The sequence below is a fragment of the Ambystoma mexicanum genome, chromosome 3q (assembly GCF_040938575.1).
Source record: "Ambystoma mexicanum isolate Mex_15411 chromosome 3q, UKY_AmexF1_1, whole genome shotgun sequence".
In the NCBI taxonomy this organism is placed as follows: domain Eukaryota; kingdom Metazoa; phylum Chordata; class Amphibia; order Caudata; family Ambystomatidae; genus Ambystoma; species Ambystoma mexicanum.
Genome location: NC_090926.1, coordinates 464,642,471 through 464,667,854, shown reverse-complemented (window position 1 = coordinate 464,667,854; position 25,384 = coordinate 464,642,471). Strand labels below are relative to the sequence as shown.

The following is a 25,384-nucleotide window of genomic DNA, read 5'->3' as shown; positions in this document are numbered from 1 at the left end:
CCGTCGTTTACTGCACGAACGGTAAGTTTCGAGTAATTCTAATGTCTTTAAAGTCTTTAGTAATGATGTCTCTTGTTTTGCAGGGTTCCGGCGATGGCGGATGACGGGCTGAAGTGAGTTGAAGATGGAGCCTGTGTGATGAATAGAAGCGCCTGGAAGCATGTAAGTAAGCGCTTGTTGCCTGCTTCACGATGCGCTCTAACTGTCTTTTTATTTTGCAGGTACAAGTTCGGAGCGGCTGCAGGGTGCCGGAATACCCACTGGGTTAGATGTGGAAAGGAGTAATGGCACGTGAGTATTAAAGTTCCCCAATGTCTTTAAACGCACCTTCTTTTGTCTTTCAGATGCGGGATGCAGCGCCGAAGGCCTCCGGAGCGTGCGAAGAGTTGGTAAGCTTTTGTCTTTCAGATGCCGGAACGCAGTGTGAAGACCTCCGGAGCGCACGAAGAGTAGGTAAGCCTTTGTCTTTCAGATGCCGGAATGCAGCGGGAGGCGTTGGTGACAGCCGATGGACCAGGTAAGTGAAGAGTTGTCACTGAAGACCGTAATGCTAACCTGTTCTTTCTTGTCTTTATAGGTGTTGCTGAAGACTGGATTCAGGATGGTAAGCCTTTTTCCTTAGGCCCAGGATCAGATGCAGAAGACACGATGAGCGTTCTGCTGCAGAGGATGCAGAATAACGCAAAGCAAGATTCATCCATCGGGTGTGGTTTAAATAGCCTCCTGTAGTGCTTAGGTGTCTCCTTCCACAGCCACGCCTAGGTAAGAAAAGAGTTCCTGCTTTCCAGAAGAGTTCCAGTGTTCTGAATCTAGGGAGTGGCTCCTGCCCCACCCAACAGGAAAAGTAGTTCCAAACAGAAGAGGATCAGAGGCTCAACTGGCAGGCAAGTAAGCAGCATGGTCTGCTGCAGGTAAGTCCACCCAAGCATTATGAGCCCGGCGCTTCCAGCGCTGGGACTGGGCATATTTATGAGCCTGGTGCCACTGGCGCCAGGACTGGGTCCAAAAGGTCCCAATTGGGACTGGTTGGCACTCGGAACCTGGGTTATGGATCTGCTTCCAAGGGAGTTGGGAAACCCTGACCTTTTGAAAGCAGAGATCATGACAGCCAGATCCACTTTAAGAGGATCAAACGAAATGTGTCCAAGGTCACACCGTTGCAGTGCACAAAAGTCTTGTAAAGGTTCAAAAAGGAGGTGGACCAAAAAAAGGGACCAGTTAGAGGGTCAAGGCGGCCAGCCCAGTCCAGAAGGTTAAGGGGTTATTATTACCTTGTAGCAATCTTTAGAAAGAGAGGCCTGGCGGACACGGTACCTTAAGTGGTGAGAATACTCCAGCGGGGGCAGTTGTTCCTGGCACCGGATGCAAGTCGGTGCTTCGTCTGGGGGAAGAGAGGATCTCGTCGTGGAGGAAGATAGGAGTCCGTTGCACTGCCAGGGAAGAAACCAGCCGCGGAGTTTCTCAGGTACAAGGAGCGGTCAGTTGATTCGCAGTTCAGTGGTGAGTGGCTATCCGGCCGCCAGGGTGCTTGGCACGGGCAGTTCGACCACAAACCAGTCTGGGGTGCGAAGAAGGAAGGTAAAACTGGTTGTGCCCACCAGTCAGGGGAAGAAGCCTCTCCAGCCGGGAGATCTTCTCTGTCGTCGGGAAGTGGTGAGGCGGTTACGCAGGGCTCCACCGGTGGTGTCGTCATGGTAGGTCGGCTCAGCTTTTCCCTCGTCAGATTCTCAGGTCCTGTGGCGACTTCTGAAGTTCCAGTCCCCAAAGCCCTGTTTTTATGCAGCATAACCCCATTCACTCAGCCTAGCTGTCAATCAAACATGCTAAGTGGTGAGCCGGCCGGCTCACCACTTGGGCCAATCACACAAGAGTGCGACTTGAGTTACCAAGGTAACTCAGTCCAGGGTGCCTAAACCCCCTCCCACACCCCCTGTGGTACCCAGACAGAGTGGCACCACTTTTGGAGGCTTCTGTGGAGAAGCCCGCCAAAAAGTGGAACAAAGGGCTCGACTTGGGTTGGAGTCACAGAAGAGAACACAAAAGCCATTTTAGAATAGAGTCCTGGCAAAAAATACCAACCGGTGAATTAATATTAATTAAATTAACCGGCAGTATGTTCGAGGCTATGAGAATTAAATAATTAAAGTTGGTAGCCTCAAACAATGGGAAAATCCCATAGGAAAAGATTTGCGGTCGAATATAAAAAGTAGTTTCCACTGCCACCAGCCAAAATTCGATCAGGGGGGACGGAGACGTGCCCCCTCGACTAACAGACCCCGGGGCAATGGAATTGCCCCGACCAGTACGTCCACAATAGGATGGTTTGTACTAGTTTCTGTTAATAATTTGGGACTAGTAAAGTCAATGGTGACTTTACATGCCTTGGGAGACAGTAGTCAGTCCCAGGGTATGGAGTCTATGGTGGGGTGCCACTATGACACCCCTGTGTTACTGCACGGAGGGTGCTGTGTAACACACATAATAAAACACATGAGACCCTATGGAGTAAAGGACCCCATAGCCTATAAAACACATTAACAGTCAAAGGAACACTATAAATCATGTCCAAGAGTGGGAGAAAAAGAGTCTCACTCTTGGCAGGAGAAAAAAAACAACTCCAGGAACCCAGCAAAGCTGCTGGGGGACTCACTAGGTTAGGAAATTCAGCCTAAAGAGAGAATTCTCCCTAACACCCCTCGAAGAACACATTACTCTCTTACCTGGTAATGATGGTTTTTCGATGGGATGGTCCGACGACGTATTCCATATCGCTCCCTCCCTGCCTTCCCCGCTACAGAATATCTTATTCAATTGCAGCTTACGTTTCCTCAAGGCTTTGTGTGTCAGACTGGCAGAAGACTGCCACACGTTCTGGGGAAAAAACTACAACTGATGCTACGGGCGTCGTGCGGCTTACTTAAAACATCCAGTGACGTCGGCCGTCGGAGGAGGTCCTCGAGGGCGGCGTATCGAGGTCATCGACGCAGGACGCAGACGCCGAAGATTTTCCGAAGCAGCACAGCTGTGGTGATTACATGTCATAGATATGGAATACGTCATCTGACTATCCCATCTTAAGAATGTTGCCAGGTAAGAGAGTAATTTGTTCTTTGCCATCATTGCACTTTCTTGTACACCTCTCCTAGTGCGAGGTGGCCCTTGCAAGGGGTGATCGAGAGCTCTACAAAAACAAAATTAAGCCATATCACAGCGAGGATGCAATAGGCAGCATGAACATAGGGAGCGGTTCAACCCCTTTTTTCTTGCAAAGAGGGAAGGATGAATTCTTATTGGCGATATGGGAACTCCTCTGAAACACAAAAGGTGTTTATGGTAGTAGGGTCAGGATGGAGAATTAAACAAAAGTTAGTGCAAAGGTCTAATCTAAAGTCCAATGTCCAATCCCCCTGTTATAGCCATAGAGATCTTGGATGAACGCCTTGTGGAAGGATCCTTCAGTTAACATAGACCAACACTCTTCTTTCTCGGCATTGACCGTTGCTACACATATTGTTGACCTTCTCAGATCTCAAGCCCTACAACACACTCCTACCATAGTAAGCCTATGGGATTCCCCACCCCCTTTGCCCAGGCATGCACCCTAACCAGTTACAAACCGGAATCCCCACATACACACTTGCCTGCATACTTGTCAGACTGGAGTAATTATCAGCCCCCGAGCAAAGGTTTACCTTCCTGAGCTTGAGCCTGCCACTGTCATTCCTCCATATCCCAGGCTCCAGACTTAAAGGGAAGGGAAGTCTTTATCTTGCTCCCTCTTGCACTCCCTAGGGTCTGGTCAGTGGCTATAAGAAGGCTTATCCAATCCAATCTAATCTCTTTATTTCGTCAGGAACACCATAAAAGATGAATACAACACAGGATAAAATAGTACAAACTGATATAAAACAATTACAAAAGTAAAAAGATGAGTTACATAGCCAATGAAACCACTTGCAACAGCCATCAACCCTCAAAGTATTTAAAAGAATATTAAATAGTACTTGACAGTAGTCTTCTCTTTTAAAAAGAGAAATTAAAAAGCAGAAATGGCCATCACAGATGAATAGGAAGGGCAACATTTTAGTGCATCAAGGGCCAACTGAATAGATGGTGCCTTTTGGCAGGCCTATAGTGGCCTAAGCCATTGCGACCTCTCCACAAGATAAAATGGGCAGAAGACAAAAAGATGCCCTTCATCTTCAGGTGCATCAAGGCAGAGTGGGCAAACAGATAATGTACGGCCCTTGCTCCATTTGGCAGTAAAATAGGCCAGTGGAAGGATGCCCAAACAAAACTTTGCATACCAACTTTTAAGGTTGGGTTCAGCTGATAATCTAAATACGCTTCCGAACCCAAACCCTTTTTGCGCTGCAGAAAAACCCTGACTTTTTCCCTGCCAGGCAGCTGTCGATCATCTTACTCCAAGCCACTCAGTAAAACATTTCTTGACATAACATTTGTACCCTGTCCCACAGTCGTCCCAAACCTTTTGGGGTTTGCCCATTGGTCGCAAGCCCAATACTGGTTAGAAGGCTAGTCACTCTTACCCTTCTCAGTGGTCTGTCGCTGTTGCCAGCATCTGAGCTATAGCCCCAGCAGCCTACTTGCATCAGACTCTCCTTGAAATCTTATTTTTCTCAGGAACTTGTCATCAAGCTGGAGGTAAATCCTTCACTTTTCCCATTTGGTAATTCCACCGGTGGTCATTCTGTCGAAAATCCCCAATTAATTCCTATGGGCTCCCTGAATGGGGACTAACGCTGCCTTATCACCAATTGTAATCTCGTGCAAGCCCACAGGACCAAGTGGTGGAATTCCATTTGGTGGTATTCTGGCAGATTTACTGCCAGAATACTGCCAAACTCATAATGAGGCCCACATTCTTTTTACAATTAATTTGAACAGTGAGACCGGCTTGTAATGCAGACTTCTTTAAACCCCAGAAAGCAAACAGAGCTATGTATTTTGCACTATAAGAAACTAGCTGAATTGCTGTCCTTGCTAAGGTGCTTGGATACCAATAAAACCTAGTCCGCTGAGTTTGGGAGGGGCGTTAGCTTTTGCCTGAATTCCCAGCAGCAAAATGTAATTTCACGAGGTCTGCAATAGTAGCATCACATATGTGGCCATAGTTGTCACATATTAACTGGCACGATCGCCACATGATCACACTGTTATAAACCTTTGCATGAAAAAGGGTATTCCCCGTAATTTCAGTTGCTTTTGTTTTTTTTAAAAAGATTTTGTTTTCTCTTCTTTTCCTAGAGCTCTTTACTGTGTCAAAGGATAAGTCCATCCACATTCTGAACGTGGAGCAGGGCCGGCTGGTGAAGCGCATCCCCAAAGCACACAAGTAAGTTACTAGAATATCAGGTCCTGGTTACTCTGTGAATGGAGACACTAGTAGTAATGTCCAAAAATCCTGGCTTGTGTGACCTTGGACTCTGTGATTAAGCGGTGGGATTTGTGGGAAATTGAGCTTCTGTCATTACTGAACCTTTTTTGTTGCATTTCACTTATATATGCATTCCTTCAATGAAAGATGGGGAAACAATGTAAGTGAAGAGCAGGTGGTTGAGGGCGTATAACTTGAGGCACACCTGCCATTTGAGAAGTGAGAATGGTAAACATGCCTCAGCTGCTGTATGAAAGGATAAATGGATGGATTAAGGGTATCGGGTATTAATATCGCCACATATATGGTCGCCGTAAATAATATCGCCGGGAAAATGTCGTGGCGATATTATTTGGGTGACCATATATGGCGACACGGGCAAAAAAAAACCCCCTGCATGTTCCATGCAATAATGTCGCCACAAAAAACTACAATTTTTCGGCGATATTTTTGCATGGTGATATTTTTGTGGCGACATTATTACATGGAACCGGATTAAGTTTACATTGCTGGCTATAATGCATCCTACATTTCACTGATCTTATATTGCTATTCAACTAACGCATAGGAGATTAAGGACCTCATAAGTATGGTGCAGCAGGAATAAATAGGCGGTAATGGAATTACTGCTAATATTCCTGCTCTGCCATACTACGAGAATGGCCCTGGAGTGGAGGATTTACCTCCAGCATCATGCTGGAGGTAAATACTCCAAGTCTCTGCCGACAAATCTGCAAAATCGGCAGTAAATCTGCCAAAAAATCCCCATAGAGTCCTTTGTACTCATGAAAAGTGGGGATTTACACTGACACATGTAATCAGTCTCTAATTTCGCCAGACCAAGTTGTGGTAACAGTAATATCTACTGCCCAACTTGTTATGAGGCCCTAAATGTGCAGACTAAGGTGTTGGACACTGGATGGGTTTTATACCAGTGGACTGCCTTGGTGACAGACTGCCTAAGTCTTTTGTTAGCAAACCTTGGGAACCTTCGAAGTTGCACATAACCCTTCCTCTAGTAGAGTAGCTCCTTTTGACCTCAGGGCTCTACTGAAGATGTTTGGATGAAGCCGATCTTACCTTTAAAGGGTTAATACCCTTGTAAATGACATGCATGGATTTACCTTTAACTCTGGCCTCCACAGTGAGTTTAATGGAGTTTCCTCAATTCTTTTTTTTTCTTTTAGATACAATGTCTGACCTTCAATCTAGGTATTTTTTCAGTTGCCTCAACCTTTTGTTAAAGATCCACATACATGGTATTAATGTTATCCAGTCTTAAATTGACTGCAAAGTAAATGTTATCAATTATTATGCCTACATTTCCGTAAAGATGGAGGAAGAGGAATAACGTATTCAGCATAAATTCTTCAGCTTGGAGGGTCCAAGAAAAAAACTTAGAGTTTCTTCATTTTAGATTGTATCCACAACAGTATTTAGTATTTGCGACTCTGGAGTTGTGTGTGTGTGCTGTCTTGAATCTCCACTGTGACACATTCTGAAAAAGGCAGTGTTACCTTAAAAGCTGTACTTTGTTAGTGTGGCAAGTGTTTTGATGATGCCTACCATTTCCCAGGTTTGGTTGAGTGAAATTTCACTCCCATAATTGATGATGAATTTTAACAATTCCAGCCCTGTAGGTAATTTCTGTAGAACCTTTACTTTCCACAGGCTAGACAAACATTTAAGAGTTCAAAAAAAATGTTTTATGCAATGTAATGCAATGCAAAGCTTGGAACAGTTAATTGTAAACAAATATAAAAAGTATTTAGAAAAAATTCGTTCTGTTTGTTAAAAAGTTCTACCACTATTTTAATTATTATTTATTTTTTTTAATTTTTTTTACAAGAGTCCTGTGTCCAGACCATTTTCATTTTAGTCCGTCTTAGTATGTTTTTGACCATGGGAACTTCTCTTTTAGCCATTCTGCCAACCTGAGCTCTGCCCAGAGATTACAAGTGCTCTTTTCAGTGAATGGGACCCAGTTCTGGGGTGCGCACATGAAAGTGGAACTTGCCTGGCCTTTCCTAAACCTGATCTGATGGCCACGAAAAATGTGAAGTAGTGAACGAATGGCGATTGGAGTGTTGTGGTTTTATATCTGTGGGTATCCCAAGCCATTCAACAGAATCATCCTGGTACTTTGTTCTCTTTAGCTGAAGGAATGAAGACTCGGCTGGAGACTCCATGCTGATGCTGTGCTTCTGACTCCAGAGGTGAAGCTAGGCCTCTACTGTCCAGGGGAATATTGTTTCAGCCTCTGAACCCCCTTAGAAGCATCTGCAGCACGCAGTAGAGCCCTGCTGAACATTAAAAGGGTCACTGCTGTCTCATATGCCTGCCCCATTGTTGAACATCCCCAACTGGATCCCTGCCCCTTTTTCCTCAATGGGACCCATCTGCATCCTGTTCTGCAGGCCTTTGTTCTGACCATAGGATCCTGGGACCTGTTTCAAAGGTTCACTGTTGTGCTTCCTCTCTGCCGTTGAGACCAGCTTTTCATGGGTCACCTTAAATGTGTCTTCCAACTTCACCAACAGGGTTTTCTTTGACTAACACTCTCCAGGAACTTTGCTTGCAGCCCCTATTACAGGAACCAGCACCACAACCAAAACTAAACCCTGACACAGGAATTAGCCTCTGCACCCAAGACTCCTGAGCTTCTACGACCTCTATTAGCAGCTTGGTCCTGTGGGTCTCTATATTTCTATTCTGTTGGAGGTCTCTTCCACATGAGTCCCATGTTTTTGCCTGCAGTCCCTTTCCAAAGCCCACCCGAGCACGACACTCGCTGCAGTGGAGCTTTGCTTTATCTGTGCAAGTACATTTTGAAAGGCCTTTGGTTGCCAAACCCAAGTCTGACTCATCTGCTGGAGTTTTCCTTCATCACTAGTCTGAAGGATGGGTCCCGGCCGCTCCTTCAAGACTGATAATACTGTAACCCTTGGCTGCCTACTGACTTGGTCATGTTAAAGATTTATGTACAAACTTCTCCAAATGTTATAAACTAACTCCAAATCCTTTAATAGTTTGCTTAACTGTAAAAGTATACCGAATGTCTCTTTATAGTGTGATTTGGGATTTTTAGGGACACTTCTCTTTTTTTTTTTTTTACTATACATTCTTTCTATACTTATTTGTATTGGTGGGATATTTTGATGCACAACTTTATATAAAACTGTATATTTTCACTAATATGCTGTGCTCTCTTTTCTATATTGTGTGTTGATGTGTGCGTGAAAGCTGTACTTTAGGACCTGAGCAATTTCCAAGTATCCCAATGGTTTGTAGATCCCCAACTTTTAGTGTCAGTCTGTACTACTCATGAAACCTTGCTCGAGTGGCAGAACAGCCCGGCTTATCATAAGAGGAAGATGTGAGCTGTAGGTAAGTGCACTGAACCTAGCAAGTAATGCAATTCAAAGAAACTCACAACTATATTACAATATAGATGTATTATATTTACACAATAAATACTTTTAAAATACTTAGTATATCAAACCAAAACTCATTAGAATACTTGTTGATACTTTTCAAAGGCCACTGCTTAGTTTGTAGTTGCTTGCGGCTACAATTGTTGCAGCATTTTGACACTAATGAAATTTCTACTGAATTATCAGTAATAACACGCACTCGCGCACACACAAAGATTTACGGTAGTTGTATTTAGTTAGCAAAATCCCTTAAGATGTAGTCTTTTTGGAAGGAAAACCGTTGGTTAGGTAAATACTAGACCAAGAGCTTAAGGTTCTGGAGGCAGTTTCTTCGCACAGCAAGGCTTTTAAAGTCCAAAACGCTACCCTAGCTGAAAGGCAGTTCGGAGAGAGCTCAAAGTCTTGACAAGCAGTAGAACAACAAAGGCTCCTGTGAATATCGTCTAGTCTTTAAGGTGCAAGATACAACCAATATTGGAGACACTGTTAAAGGACTCGCTAAAGGGACACAAGCAGTGCCTTGAGTCGGAGGTAAGAGGGGGATAGCCTGGACAACTCTGTGCACTCCAACACTCTGAAGTGACTTTTCGGATAAAATGAGCAATACCTTTTTCCCCACAGTACCTTTTTGGTTTGAAGAAATGGTTGTGGCTGGATTCTCGTGGATGTGGAATCTCTGGCCCTGGCCTCCAGATTCCTTGGTCTGGTGATGAAAGGCAGGACAGTGGACTGGATCTCTCAGCAGCAGTCTCAAGGGAGGACCTATGGCACGGATTTCAGCTTCTCTGGTCACTGTGGTTTTGGCACCTTTTCTGCAGCACCAACAAAGGACCCGATTCGCCCGTCAATTTTCTTTGGTTCCTGAAATCCTGCACTCTGAGGGGACTTGGACGATTCGGATTGTGTCTCTGGAGGTTCACCTGGATCTCAGCAAAGACTGGGACGTATGGTCTCCTGGTATTGAGGTTCCGCAGCTCTGGAAAGTCACAGGACCTCAGGAGATGTCTCTTATTAAAGTTTGTCTTGGGACTGGTTGTACCCACCAGTCAAAGGGAAGGAGTCAACCTCTTGGGAGTTCCTCTGCCGCATAGAAAACCGGTCAGGACAGCAGTGGTCACGGTGTTGCAAAGAGTCTGCCGGCGTCTCTGGTCATCTTCTTCGGTTACTTCAGTTTCCAATGGTCAACTTGCCTTTCACCTCCGGATCCTCACCCTTTGTACAGTTTCAGCACACACTCCTTTGCAAACCCTCTCAGCATCTTACACAAAGAGGCGTACGGCTGGTTCTATTCAGGCACTCGGGTAGGCAAACTGTAGGGGAGTGAAAAACTCCTCCCCTACTTCCCGGGTGCCCCTATTGTGCATAACCGTGGCTATGTACAAAGCCTGCGGTAGAAAAAGCTTGTCTACGTGACTAAAACATCAAAGGAGCAGATAGAAGGGGGATACTAGGCAGGCCTCCAGATAAACATTGTACCAGACCTTTTTATGCATTAAAATCCTGGAAATACAACAGCTTTATTCTTTTCCTGTGTACATTTACGCACATGTTTAGAGCAGAGGGCAGTGCAAAGATCAGGTTACGTGACAGAAACCAGAACTCTTATTTTGATTTTTATCTGCATAGATGTAATTGCAAACTTTGGAGAAAAGCCTCTGAAATAGAAATGTCTTCTCTGAAGCTTTGCAGAAAAAAATCCACCTAGTGATATAAGGAATGGTTTCTTTCTGTTCAGCTTCTGCTGTGTTTTGTGTGTCTGTGCAATGGAGCATATGGAAGCATTGTGCATATTTTTTTTCCTAGCATTTTAGGATCCTATAACTAATAAGATGGAAAACAGTTACAATTGAGAACAGTTTTGTTTCTAATGTGTCCTATTCAATTACAAGTTTGTCATGTTTTGGGTGCCTGTTGCATACTTTTTACTCTCTCTTGATGAGGCAAATCATTTTTACAGTTTTATAATTTTAATGTACTCTCTAATTTTAGAGTATGCAAGTTCTAGTTTACATCCGCGTTCAAACTTAACTTGCAGTTGATGGGGTATATATTACTATAAATGGTCAGTGGCAGTAGAGATCTTGCTTACGAGTGAGTGATTGTAATTACACCAATCACAGGTGTTACAGCCTCTTTCAAATCTTCAAGACTACAATTAAAACAGCCAAACCTGGACTCTCCAGGAATTGTTAGCACTGCTAAAAAATGAGTTACATTTGTAATTGAAATAGAAACTCAGCAAAACATGTCCCAAAATCTGATGATCCAGATAAGTATTTAACTTTATTATGTAGCGCTTCATGCATGGTTCATCAAACATCTATGCATTGTGATTATTATACCTCAGTCTATAGTCAGTTTACCAAACTCTGTCAGATGATAGCCGGTACGATAGCTCAGCTGGTTGAGCGCTTGCTGTTGCCATCTGTGCATGATTTGCAGTTTGTAGGTTTGAATCCTGGCAAGGCCAACTCAGTCTTTCATCCTTCCAAGGTCGATAAATGAGTACCGACTTCGGTTGGTTGATTATTATATGTAAATATGTTCTATGTTCAGCACTTTGCCCAAAGCGCAATATAAATAACAAATCATGAACTCTGTCCAGCCAAGATTTGACCATGAGATTAGGTATAGAATTTAGCATTGCGTCCTTGCGTATCATAACATTGGCATACTATTATGTAGTGGTAGTTCTAGGAAATTAGGACTTTCATAAAACATTAAAAGAGAATACTATCAAACCACAAAACACACAATACAATTCATTTTTGCTTTACTGTTTACTTGGCTAGGTTTTTTGTTTATTTTTTTTTTATATATACAGAAGATCAAATGGTCAGACCTTGGAGAAATAATGAGGCGTATTGAGCGGCTATCGCCCTGTATTAGATTAACATCCCCTTCTGTAGCATGCTTTAGGATGTGAAGCAGCACTGCAGAGTGGCTGGGAATTGGTATAGAAATCATTTGGTTTTCTAATGCTTAATTCCTTCAGATTATGATTTACTGAATTGCTACAATGCAAAGCTTTTCTGATTTGAGTTAGCCTGGTATTTTGACTACTTGCTATCACTGTTATATTAGTTCTGTATTTTAGGATCTTGCACTGATGAGGCAATTAACTGTTTCTGTTGTAAGAAACCAGAGTGTGTCTCACCCGCTAGTCCCTGGGGATCTCTCTCTCAGGTGGCCAGGGCACGGCAATCACCTTTGGATCCAGACCCTGGGGGTAGACCAGTGCGGGAGGATCACCTGGTTGAGGGGTCTTCGGGGAGTGGGTCTGAGGCACCCGATGGTGAGACGCGCTATTCCCCCTTTTTTGTTAATCTACCCCATCCTATTTTATAGGATTTTCCGCCCTTGTTCCTTTTTTTCACAAACACTGGACAGAGGAAGAGGATGACTGAGAGCAACCAGACTAACACTCTCACACCGTGCTGGAGATGTCAAACGGGTCAGGCAAAGTCAGGCAGTTTACACAAAGTGCATACATCTGATACCAGTTAGCACTCCTCCCACGAATAAAAGGCACCACCTAAAGACCCACTCTGAGCAAGGTGGAACACGAGCAGTACTCCCGGGACGAGAGCACACCTACTGGAGCAGAGCAACGAACGAAGGGATGAGAGCAGCGGGCAGAAAACCCCAAGGGTTTCCTACTGGAGGTTATTGCCTCTGACGGACCACTAAAGACACGTGGAGAAGGCAGATCCCATAAGTGAATATTGCATTGTGTTCCAAGGACACCAGCGACCCTCCATAGTGAACGGCAGAGTTGGGGAGATGAGGCCAAGCCTGTGGTATTAACCTTGACTCGTGAATTGAAAATAGCAAAACAAGAAAGAAGCGTACATGGCTGGTGAGTTGGCAAGCGACCTGAGAGACTGATGTGTGTTAAAGCGAATGAAGTAGTAACATTATATCACAATGGAAAGCTGCACGTGTGTGGATGAGACACGATGAAAGACAGACCTGTGAATGAACTTTGAAGTAAAAAGCAGCTGTGAGATCAGCGATACTAAGTAACGGTATGGTCCGGCAAAAGGAAGTAGCCCACTCAAAAGTCTCAGTGAAAGTTATACTGTTTTGAAGTTCTAAACCGTGAACTTTGAATCGAAGTGCTCCTGTGGTGGTCTGGTAAAAGCGCCATGCACATTTGAAAGTCTTCGAAAGGGGTCTGAGCCCGATTGAGAGAGACCCAAAGTACAGTAAACTTGGGGAAGGGAGACCCCTTGCACGTTTGTGTTGAACTGAGACGTGAGAGGTCTGAGCCTGGCAGAGTGTGTCAACCTGCCTACAGGGACAGCCTTACTCCGTGAGGTTTAACGTGAGGAGGAGAGCTGGTTCAACTACCTTTATTCTTTTGAACACTGATTTTTCCTTTTGCATACATTTCTCGTTTTTACACTTTTTGTATAAGCGATAGGGCAGGCATTAAGTTTTGTTAGCATCAGCCATTTTGATTTGACTGACGCCACAAGGACTGTTTGTTTATCGTCTGATGGTCGAGACTACTCCCATCTTAGTTATAGGACAGATTAGGAGTTTCTCCAACCCCAACATTTTCAATAAAGGTTTTACAAATTATATCCATTGTGTCAGTGTCATACTTGTGATACCATTTCTACATTGTTCTATGTGGGTGGTTCCCCCACTGCTCTATCAGTGATGTACATGCTGGGCGTGTTCTTCATGACAGTAGTTTGGACTGCTGAGGCCTATGATGTTCCAGTTACGAGTGTAGCTTGCACTGCTGTGGTGAGGCCCTTAATTTACGTCTTCATGTGGGGATGTTTGCACTGCTCCATCCCATGCAGTTCTTGCTCTATGCAAGTGAAACTTCTACTGTATGACCCATAATGTATCTGTTCCAAGTGTGGTAATCTTGGATTGTTGAAACTCACAATGTTCCTGTTCTATGTGAGGAAAGCATGATCTACTGAGATCCACGCAATACCTTTTCTATATTGGGGCGGATTGTGCACTACCAGGGCTACGTTACAGCTGTTGTATATGAGAGAGCTTCTACTGTGCAGACACATTCCGGATTGGTTCTTTGTGTGGGCATCTTCTACCCTTGCTTTACACCTTGCTCTGATTTCCTCCTGTTTAACATGATTAAAGCTTGCATTGGGGTTGCCCTGATGCGCCTTTTCTTTTTGTGTAGGGCAACCCTGCATGGTTTTTACTCAAGCTGTCCTGCCCTGCTTGAGCCAAGAGTTAAAAAGATTAATACTGCTGTTGTATCTTCCTTTATATGCAAGGGAAACTCAGTGTTTGTTCTCATCTGTATGAGAGGGTGTTTGTGCCACTGCACCTTGCGCTTTATCTGTTTGTGAGAGAAACCTGCATTTCTGTCATGATGCAGAAAGCTACCGCATAGTAATGATTTCCATACAGTTTCTGCACACATCGGCTGGCGGTCACATACATGTTACGCTCTTCCAAAGAAAAAACTCCTTTTTACTCTCTTGAAATCACACTCTCAAAGTTTAAAAATGGGGAGTAAAATACTCCCACCTCAAAATCTTATCTGTAGCACTGATAAAAGGTATCCCCTTGGGACTCCACATAAGGTGGTGTGTGCCAATCTCTCAGAATATAAAGCTTTAGGAGAAATACAAAGTATCTCTCTATCATTAAGAACCGTAGTTACTCTAGGATAAAGAAAAAAATCTGTAAGTGGAACCCTAAGGGTTCCCAGCAACACTGCCCATGAGGAGCTGCATGCTACAATAGTAAAATACAGATGCCTTAAAGAGATATGAGTAAAGTAGACTCCATATTACAGATAAATCACAGAGAGCAAAGTTCCAGAGCCCATAAGAATGAATGAGTGGAAAAAGGCTTCTATCGTTGAGTGTTAAGGAAAAAGGTCCAGAAGTCCAGCAAAAAGTGCTGGGGGTCTCAGTAGGAGAGGGAATGAAGCATACAAATTATAAATCTCCCTTACAGGGAGGTGACCAAAACTCCCCATGTCTTTGTCCTGCAGTGTGCCTGCATGGAAACAGTTTGGCCTGGGAGTCTGGCTGTCCCCTCTGGACAGTCACCCCCCCAGATTTGCATGAAAGGCTTGTCTGGTGATTGGGGGGTGGGGGGATCAACAATTCTCCTGCATTACAGGTGAGTGTTTTGGAGCTGAACTTGAGTCGACCACTGGACTGAAGTTCCGGAGAGGAAATTGTAGAAGGGCCTCCCAGCAACTTCCAAGTGACCACCAGAGCTGTTGATTGACCGCTGATGACCCAACCCTGTATTCAGAGCGACCGGGAAGATCTCTTGACGACGACTTCCTCCCCTGGACTGGTGGGCCTAACTAATCTGAAGACCACCTGCATTTTGCGCTATCCCACGAAGAGCTGCAACTTTCCCGGGCTGCAAACTCCTAATACCCTCGGACCTGTGCAGTTTTGCAGTGCAACGCCAACTGAATCGCGGTTTCGTCCCACACTTTGCAGGCATCCTCCTGGAACTCTGAGATTGCATCCCGCTCCTGAAAGTCCCCTCAGCTGAGACGAGGACCGGGAACGTGAGTAAAGTCTACCGCACGACAACCGTCCTTCGCCCAAGCCTTGAAAAAGGCGCCAACGAGCCAGCGCTGCGAAGATCTTCTGCTGCGCTTTCAACTACTCGGGAGCAACCATCCGATTCATTGCAAGTTTTTCTTCAGTCGCCAAGACCAAGAAACCCGAAACAGTCTGCTGTCACTTCTCCTTGGGGACCGTCCTGCTGCACAAGCTTCTTTACTGATAAGGTGCTGTTCAGCCCCTAATACTTACCTGGGCCTGCTTTGTTGTTCCTGTGCTTCAGATGGTTGCAGTTGAGCTGTTACTTGCATACCCTCTTAGGCCTACATTGGGGTGGACAACCCATTGTGCTCTGTACCAAAGAAATCTTCTGCTACTTACCTGTAAACCTAAAGTACTAGTTGTAGACTCTCCCTCATTTGTTGCTTACCTTCTTTTGTCCTGGTCACTGCATCCCCAGTGCCCCCCCCCTTAACTCTGTGAGACTCTCTTAGAATAGGGCTCGACTTCATAAGATTTGGTAAAGCAGGGCTTAACTAAAGTTCTCAAGTTGGTCTACAGTTTACATACTTGTTTGAGAAGTTTCTACCACTTTTGTGTTCTAACGTATCTTTTATTCTTTTGCTATTGCATATATATATATTCTGTTTTTAATGCTACTGTGTGATACTACTTAACTTACTTAAATGTTAGAAACTTAAGTGTGTGTATATATATTTCTGAGGCTTGTGGAATCTGCTTAGATCACATGCTGTGCATAGGCCGACATCTAGTGGAAGCTGCGGAGTATTAGTTTGTTTTTCGAAACTCGAAAATGGGCGTCGACACAGGCGTGCCAGTAATACTATCCCTAGTGTGACGTCCACTGTACCCAAGATCCCTCACGCGTCTAGGATCCTCAGATTGTTTTTTTCCGCCATACTGGTCGGAAGCATCTTGCGGAGTCCCCTGGCCTTAGCCATACTTTTGCTAATAATTGAAAATTATAATTCTTTATTGACATCCTTCCCCACCCCAACGTCGACACTCGACGACGGCTGGAGAAGACATCGACCGTCGGCTGCCGCACGACGGATCTGGGCCTCGGAAGGCCGCTGGCCTCGGCCCGGGCCTGGTAGGCCGCTGGCCTCGGCCCTGCAAGTAGGGAGAGTGGGGGGTGGTACATACTCTTCACTCTTGGTATATAAGTACACCTTATCTTATATATTTCATACAGTTACCAGCCCGCTGCCTTTAGGTGCGTATGGAGGGTACCCCTTTCCAATTCTGCCCCAAGTGCAACCGCAAATACCCTTGGGTCGACAGGCACGCCACATGCAATCTCTGCTTGCCGAGGGACCACCCCGAAGCGAACTGCAGAGCGTGTAGTAGGTTTAAACCTAAGACACTTAAGGACCGTTCGACTAAGCGTTGGGCCCACCACGCCAGACAGGCGGCCATGGCAGCGGAGGGCGCCTTCAGCGATGGCAGCGACGCCGTACTTTCGGACGGCGAGGGCATTACGGCGTCGAAAGACAGCCGAGCGCAGGTCCCCGACCTCGGAAGGTCGTCCGGCAGGGCGGCTATGGGGAAGACCCCCGGCGACGCAAGCGCTACACACCCTACACACACTAAGCACACTAAGTCCAACCGAACCTCGACGACGTCGACTTCTCGGAAAGAGGCACAGATAGAACGGTCCGACTCGGTGTCCTCTGGGCGCTCTCGATCGAGATCGCCTCATGACGCAAGGCAATCATCCACTCTTGCCAAGAGTGCCTCGCTCCCTAGACTAACGGAAGTTCGATCGTCGGAGGACGAAGACGACTTCCACCCCCAGGCCGCGCTCCAAGAGACGGAGCCCGTAGTTAACACCAGCGAGGCCCCACGCTCGAAAAACACAGGTACCTCTCCCGATCCTCGACGCCAGGCGTCGAAAGTCTCCGGGGCCTCCAAGGGACAGGGAACACATTTTTCCACGCACGGGGAGGGGGGGGAAACAGCGGAAAGCACATTCTTCCACTCCTGTAAGACCATCCTTCCCCCCTAAGCAGACAGACAAATACAAGTCTACTGAGAGATCAACATCCAGCAAGGGTACCCTTGATAAGTCCCCTAAATTGCCTACTAAAGTCATACCCTGTTCCAAAGAATGGTCCAGTGAAGACATAGACAGGGTCATGTCAAGGATGTCTTCCTGATTTCTACGACAAGAATCCAGAGCATTTCCTCTCGTATGACCCTCACGGGGCCACACCCTCAGGTTCCACTGATCCTATCCCCCTAAGTAAAAAGGCCCGGTTCGAAAGACCTGAACCCTTCGAGGTGCAGCCTTACTTTACTCCATTCCCTGAGGGGGACCAGGAGTTTGAAATTATGGAGGAACAAGCCGGGACGGAATACTATGCGGATGATGAGGATCAGGAGGAGGGAGAAGATGAGCAGGAAATTTACAGAGTAGATTCCCCGGTAGAGAACGAAGCCCCAGTTACCGACTCGCCAGTCGATAACCAGCCCCTCCTTAATGAGGTTCTCGCTCGCGCGGCAGAACATTTTCACATCGACACCCACGGTGTACAGGAGGAAAGGGACTTCGCAGAAGAGTTGGTGGGAGAGAGGAGGCCGGTCGCTCAGACCATCCCTATCCTTAAATCCATCCAACGAAGAATAGATCCGTCCCTGGTGAACCCGAACCTCACCAGAGCAGTCAACCCCAGGGTCGAAAAGCTTTTCCGGGCAGCCCAGTCTGACCCTCTCTATATAAGAGGACATCTTAAACCAGACTCCCTAGTTGTTACCAACACTCGGAAGAGGGCTGGAACACCCTTATCTTCATCAGAAGCTCCTCCCGACAAGGAGAGCAAGAAACTTTACGGGTTTGGCAGGAAGGTAGCCTCAACGTCCGCCTACCAAGCAAGGATTGCTAACTCCACCACCCTGTTGGCCAGCTACAACTGCCATCAATGGGAAGAGGTCGCGGCGCTCATAGCATCTGCTCCTGAACCGTTAAAGGGCCAATTGGCTCGGATCTCGGCAGAAGGGAGAGCCGTGTCTGGTTGCATATTAAAAGCAACTTTCGACGCCGCGGACAACGCAGGAAGATTGATAGCAGAAGGTACTGTTATCAAAAGACATGCGTGGTTATGGCAGTCGGGGTTCAAAACAGAAACTCAGGCTTCATTAATAGACAAGCCGGTGGAACCCGATCTATTGTTTGGGAAAGCGGTCGAAGACGCACTTAAAAACGCCAAGGACGAATACGAGACACTGAAATCCCTTGGCCAACTAACCAACAAACCCCCTAACCAGAGGGGGAATAGTAATTTTCGTCGCCCACGCGGCCAAAATTCACAAAGAGGCAACTATGCCCAGGTACAGGGTACACAGTGGAACAACAGCCAGCAGTCTACCCAAAGTTACGGCAGGGGTAACAAGAGAGGGCGTGGAAGAGGCAGAGGCAGCCCCAACAAGGAAGGTGGCACGCCCCCACCAAAGCAGTGACGCTCAGTTCAGGGTCCCTTCTCACGCAACCCCAGTAGGGGGACGCATTTCCAACTTCACCCAGGCTTGGGAAGGGATCACCTCAGACAGATGGGTGCTGTCAACAGTGTCCACAGGATATTGTATAGAATTACTGCAGCGTCCCTGGAACCATCCTCCACGACAAAGAGTACACTCCTTAGAACATCAGAACATCCTTCTCGAGGAGATTGCCATTCTGCTAGAAAAGGACGCGATAGGACTCGTCCCAGGACACCAGGTAAACAAGGGTATCTATTCAACTTACTTCCTTGTGCCAAAGAAAGATTTGACAATGCGCCCAGTACTGGACTTACGGCCTGCCAACAAGTATGTCAAGCCCCAAAAATTCCGTATGACCACGCTACAAGAGGTAATCCCCCTCCTAAAAAAGGGGGATTACATGGCAACCTTGGATATGAAAGATGCTTATTTTCATATTTCCATGCTCCCGGCGCACAGAAAGTACTTGCGCTTCAAGGTGGACAGTCGCCACTACCAATTCAAGGTACTGCCCTTCGGGATAGCTTCAGCACCCAGGGTATTCACCAAGGTACTGGCGGTGGCAGCTGCACACCTACGCAGGGAGGCAATCCCAGTGTACCCTTATCTGGACGACTGGCTCATAACGGGGGAAACCCCAGGAATTTGCAGGACAAACATTCAAAGGACTATCGACCTCCTCCACGAATTAGGCTTCTCAATCAACGAGAAGAAGTCAAGCCTAGTGCCAAGCACCTCAAAACAGTTCCTGGGAGCAATCCTAGATACTCAGAAAGGGTTGACCTTCCCTTCGGAAGAGAGAATTCGGAATATACTACTGCAAATTCCACATTATCAGTCCGGTCAACAAATAACGGTACGCAAAGCAATGCGGTTACTGGGCATGATGGCGTCATGCATTTACCTGGTCCCCCACGCGCGACTGCGCATGCGTCCTATGCAGGAATGGTTGGCGAAACAGTGGTCTCAGGCAAGTGGTCAGTGGGACGATCTAGTGGTCGTTTCGCCAACACTTGTACAGAGCCTACACTGGTGGACAAGAGAGAATCTCGCAAGGGGAAAACCCTTTTACGATCCCGAAGTACAGGCAGTGGTGACTACAGATGCATGCCTGACTGGGTGGGGAGCTCACCATCTCCACCACACAGCTCAGGGTCTCTGGTCTCACTCAGTAGCCAAGAACCACATCAACCTGCTAGAGCTTCTGGCAGTATTCAGAGCGCTTCGGGCGTTCGAGCCCAATCTAATAAACTTGTCGGTGCAGATCCGGACGGACAGCACGACAGCCATGTTCTATCTGAACAAGCAAGGAGGGACTCGTTCGCCAAATCTGTCCAAGCTTGCCCAGAAAATCTGGATATGGGCACTCAGACGGAACATCTTCCTGTCATTGCAACATGTTCCAGGGGAGCTCAATTCCCTAGCGGATGCTCTAAGCAGAGACTCCCTCCCAGAAGAACACGAATGGGTCCTTCACAGAGAGATCGTAGAAGATCTCTTCTCTCAGTGGGGTTTCCCCACTATAGACTTATTCGCCACAAGCGAAAACAGACAATGCCCAGGATTTGCATCCAGGTTCCCCCAGCCAGACTCCCAAGGGAACGCCCTGTGGATGAACTGGTCAGGGATGTTTGCGTACGCTTTTCCACCAACTCCTCATCAGGAAGGTAGTGTACAAGATGAACAAGGAATCGATGACGCTCATCCTAGTTGCTCCCATGTGGGCGAGACAACCATGGTTTCCACACGCAGGATGGCGGTGTGCGAGCCCATCAAACTCCCAGCCTGGTACAACCTACTGTCCCAGCAACAAGGTCAAACAGTGCACCAGCAACTCAATTCAATGAACCTGGCAGCATGGCTCCTGAGGTCATAGAGTTTGGACATCTCAATTTACCACAGAGGTGTATGGACATCCTAAAAGAATCCAGGAAACCAAACACAAGGCACTGTTACTTTGACAAGTGGAAGAGATTTGTTATTTGGTGCCAGAATAAACAAATCAACCCGGTTGATTGCACTCCTTCCAACATTGTGACATACATGCTCCACCTACTATGTAAACAAAACCAGACCGCTAAGGAAAACGGATCAACTGTTTGTCTCCGTAGCTACAGGCAGAGAGGGAGATCGCGTCTCTAAAGGCGCTATCTCGAAGTGGATTATCAACTGTATACAGCGGTGTTACTCTCTTTCTGAAAAAACTCTGCCTTTTACGCCAAGAGCCCACTCTACTAGAGGCATTGGGGCCACTCTGGCTTTCATTGCAAATGTTCCCCTCGACACCATTTGCAAAGCAGCTACTTGGAGCTCTATTCACACTTTTACTCAGCATTACTGCATTGACACTCATTCCAAGACAGATACACAAGTGGGACAAGCGGTTCTGAGACACCTGTTTGCTCATGACTCTTCTCACATCCCACCTCCTTCTTCTGGTACTGCTCGCTAATCTATGCACAGCATGTGATCTAAGCAGATTCCACAAGCCTCAGAAGGGATACATTACTCACCGTAATCGTATTTCTGATGCTTGTATCTGCTTAGATTCACATGCGACCCACCCTTCCTCCCCTCCGAGAGAAGGCGCACGATTGCTGGTAGTCTTACCTTCTGTCTGTCTGCTTGGATTATCTGTACTCACGCTACTCCTCATGCTTCCTCATGTCAGAAAAAATACAATCTGAGGATCCTAGACGCGTGAGGGATCTTGGGTACAGTGGACGTCACACTAGGGATAGTATTACTGGCACGCCTGTGTCGACGCCCATTTTCGAGTTTCGAAAAACAAACTGTAATACTCCGCAGCTTCCACTAGATGTCGGCCTATGCACAGCATGTGAATCTAAGCAGATACAAGCATCAGAAATACGATTACGGTGAGTAATGTATCCCATATATATACATATATATTTCTGATGATTGTTAATCTGCTTAGAATCACATGCTGTGCATAGTCCGACATCCAGTGGTCACTGCAGAGTATTGCATTTTGTTTTTCGTAGTCGAAAAGGGGACGTCGGCAAGGCGTGTCTATAACACTATCCCTATAGTGACGTGCAGTGTACCCACAATCCCTCACGCGTCGAGGTCCCTCAGGTTGTTTTTTTCCGCCCAGATATTGGTCGCCTATACGCGGAGCTCCTCGAGGGACATTGCAAAAACCTTTATTCGACCTTTGGTCGCCCTTAACTTATATTATTACTTACATCCCTCCTTCGGTGTTGTAGCTGCAAATCTGTTCACCGCCGATCAAGATCTCTGTGGCCTGGCCTCGATGGCCAAATACAGTAGGGGGAGTGGGGTCGTGGGACACTTGTTTCTCTTTGAGAATGCCTTTCCCTTCCCCTCCCTTTCCTTCGGGGTTGTTGTCGCATGCAATCTGTTCCTCAGCTATTGAGAGGACACCCTTTAGGTTTTGCCCGCGTTGCAAAGGCAAATTTACCTGGAAAGACGAGCATAAACGGTGTAACAGTTGCTTGCCCCTCGACCACAAAGAAGACGGCTGTGCGGCATGTCAGCTCCTTAAACCGAAGACTTTGAAAGACCGTAGGGTCAAGAGGTGGGCAGCCTACGCCATGTCTAGGTCTGATTCATCACCCGCCGCCGCAGAAAGTGACGAGGAATGTGATAACCCAATGTCCGTTTCGGAAGTCGTAGACCTCTCTAAGGAGCGTTCACGCTCCTAGTCTGTCCCCGACCCTGGCCTACTCGGCTCACGCCTTGCTTATGGGGATGAACACCCCGGCGACAAGGACGCACACAGAAAACACTCCCATAAACATACAACCCACGGCTCTTCCTCGTCGAAGAAGAAGAAAGCATTGGCGCCAACGGAGACGCAGGTCCTACCGGCGGCCTCCTCAGACCGTAAGAGTCTGAAGCCCCTCTCGCAACCGCGACTAGTGACTGGGCTACCCCCCGATAAAGGTGCTATCACTAAACTGGCAGACGACGCGCACCGGCAGAGAATGCCCGTCAGCGTAGAGCAAGCGACGCCTGTAACGTCGCCGCTGGAGGTACCCTCGACAGCCAGTTTAGTTGTCGAGAGCCTGGCGAGGATTATTTCCACCGATAGCCAGAGACAGACGGCGAAAGAGACGTCGGTTACCGCTCATAAGGCCTGGGAAACGGCGAAAAGGTCAGAAGGAAGGCAGGAATCGCCCGCTCCGTCAAGAGGGACTCCTAGCCTACCAGAAGGCTTTTCAGAAGGCGAGGGGAACCTCTCTTCGACTTTATGGGATAGCTCAAAGCGTTTTCTAACGGAAAGCCCTCCCTTTTCTCCCCCTGACCGCTCCGGGGTACCTCAAGAAACCCTAGAGAGACTCCAGTTCTGTATGGACAAAATGGAGAGGTTTATGGAGACTCGGAACCTTCCAACACCCAAGAGATCAAGAGAGGGACCTCAGGAGGATCCCAGGGCCAAGTACCCCAGGCTGTTTGATTCCCCCCCAAGAGAATGTAGATCTATATGACTTCACTGGAGAGGACCCCCAGGATGACGAATTCTTAGGCAATGAAGGGGAACAAAACCTAGAGGAGGAAGGTTTTGAAGACAACCCGGATATGGGTGATGGGGGCTTCAGAGAAGACCAAGAAGGTGCTTCACAGCCCTGGCAGTCCCCATCAGCGTTTTCAGACCCTGAAGCCATAAACCTGTCCCCACCCAAAGACTCACCTATTAGGAATACATCTCCTATAGACGATCAACCTACCTTTAATGCACTCCTACGCAAGGCAGCAGCGCATTTCGAGATCGAGACCGGGGAAACTTCTCCTGACATCGACTTTGTAGAATAGATCATTAAGGAGAAACCCCGTCAGCCAAACCATTCCCCTTCTCGCCTCAGTAAAGAGACGAATTATTCCTTCACTATCCACTCCCATGTTGATCAGAGGGGTCAACCCGAGGATAGAAAAGTTTAGTCCTCCATCGGACCCGTTATACATCAGGGGCCTCTCTGTACCAGACTCCTTAGTGGTGACAAATACCAGGAAGAGAGCAGGGGTCCCGCTGTCAACTAGCGAGGCACCACCAGATAAAGAGGGTAAAAAATGGTATGCCCTAGGAAAGAGGATTACAGCCTCCGCTACCTTTTCCGCAAGAATTGCCAACAACAACTCTTTGCTGGAAAGTTACGCAGATGCACAATGGAGCAAACTACGTAAGGACATTGAGGAGGTACCGGAACCCCTATGTATTTGCCTTCTAGCCACGATGACTGAAGGGACCTTAGTCAACCAAAGCATCATAAAAATACTCTGGATGCTGCAGAGACGGCTGGGCGTTCCCTAGTCCAGGAATCCTACTCAAACGCCATGTATGGCTACGTAATTCAGGCTTTAAACCTGAAACACAAGCATCTCTTATTAACAAACCTATAGAAGATGCAAACCTCTTTGGTAAGGCGGTGGATGAGGCACTAGAGACCGCAAAGAAGGAATTTGACACAATCAAGACACTTGATCAAATTTCAAGGCCTCCCAACAAACGTGGTTATGGCAACAAACGTTTTTCCGAGGCCAACGGCAGCAGCAACAACAGCAGCAGCAGCAATACTCTGCAGGTAACTGGTCCTCTAACCAAGGCACCAGTGGACAATATAACCAAAGAGGACAATGTTGTGGCAAGGGAAGAGGTTGGGGTCCCACCCCTAGAGGTTCCCAAGCCACCAACACCAAATGACTCAAAGATTCGGGTCCCCTCCCATGCTTCGCCGGTCGGGGGCCGGTTAACATCCTTTCTTCCAGCATGGGAGGGTATAACATCAGACCGCTGGGTACTATCAACCATAGCCCACGGCTACTGTATAGAATTCAACAGTTCCCCTACGTACAGACCCCCAAGGGGACGACGCATGTCGCCAGAACACCTCGCCATCCTTCTTCAAGAAGTGGACCAACTACTAGAAAAAGGAGCTTTAGAGGTCGTGCCTCTATCCCAGTTAACGGAAGGTATTTATTCAGTGTACTTCCTTGTACCCAAAACGGACTTAATCATGCACCCTGTACTAGATTTGCGCCCAGCGAACAAATTTGTCAAACCTCAACATTTTCGTATGGTGACTCTACAGGAGGTAATCTCCTCCCTCCCCCCTGCTTTCCCAGGGAGATTACCTGACCACACTGGACATGAAAGATGCATACTTTCATATTTTAATGTTGCCAGCGCACAGGAAATACCTCAGGTTCATGATAGAGGGCAAACAGTACCAGTTCAGAGTGCTACCCTTCGGCATAGCATCAGGACCGAGAGTATTCACGAAGGTACTGGCAGTGGCAGCGGCCCACCTGCGCAGGTTGTCCATCCCAGTATACCCTTACCTCGACGATTGGCTCATAACATGGGATTCTTACGAAGCATGCTTCTCAAATACCCAAAAGACTGTAGACCTTTTGTTTCAACTGGGGTTCTCCATCGAGAAGAAGTCCAGCTTAGACCCCAGCCAGATCAAACAATTCCTAGGGGCTCTAATTCGAACAAAGGACGGCCTCGTCTTCCCCTCCAACGAGAGTGTCCAAAA

At 46.9% G+C, this 25,384-nt stretch overlaps 1 protein-coding gene across 8 annotated transcripts in view; it reads left to right on the top strand.

Moving 5' to 3' along the window:
- WDR55 (WD repeat domain 55) overlaps positions 1–25,384 on the top strand; it is a 415,882-nt gene that overhangs the window by 288,400 nt on the left and 102,098 nt on the right. For all 8 annotated transcript variants that reach the window (XM_069654228.1, XM_069654220.1, XM_069654223.1 and 5 more), the window contains one exon: positions 5,269–5,356. In XM_069654228.1, coding sequence (XP_069510329.1) covers positions 5,269–5,356 — 88 coding nt within the window. The remainder of the gene's footprint in view (positions 1–5,268; positions 5,357–25,384) is intronic.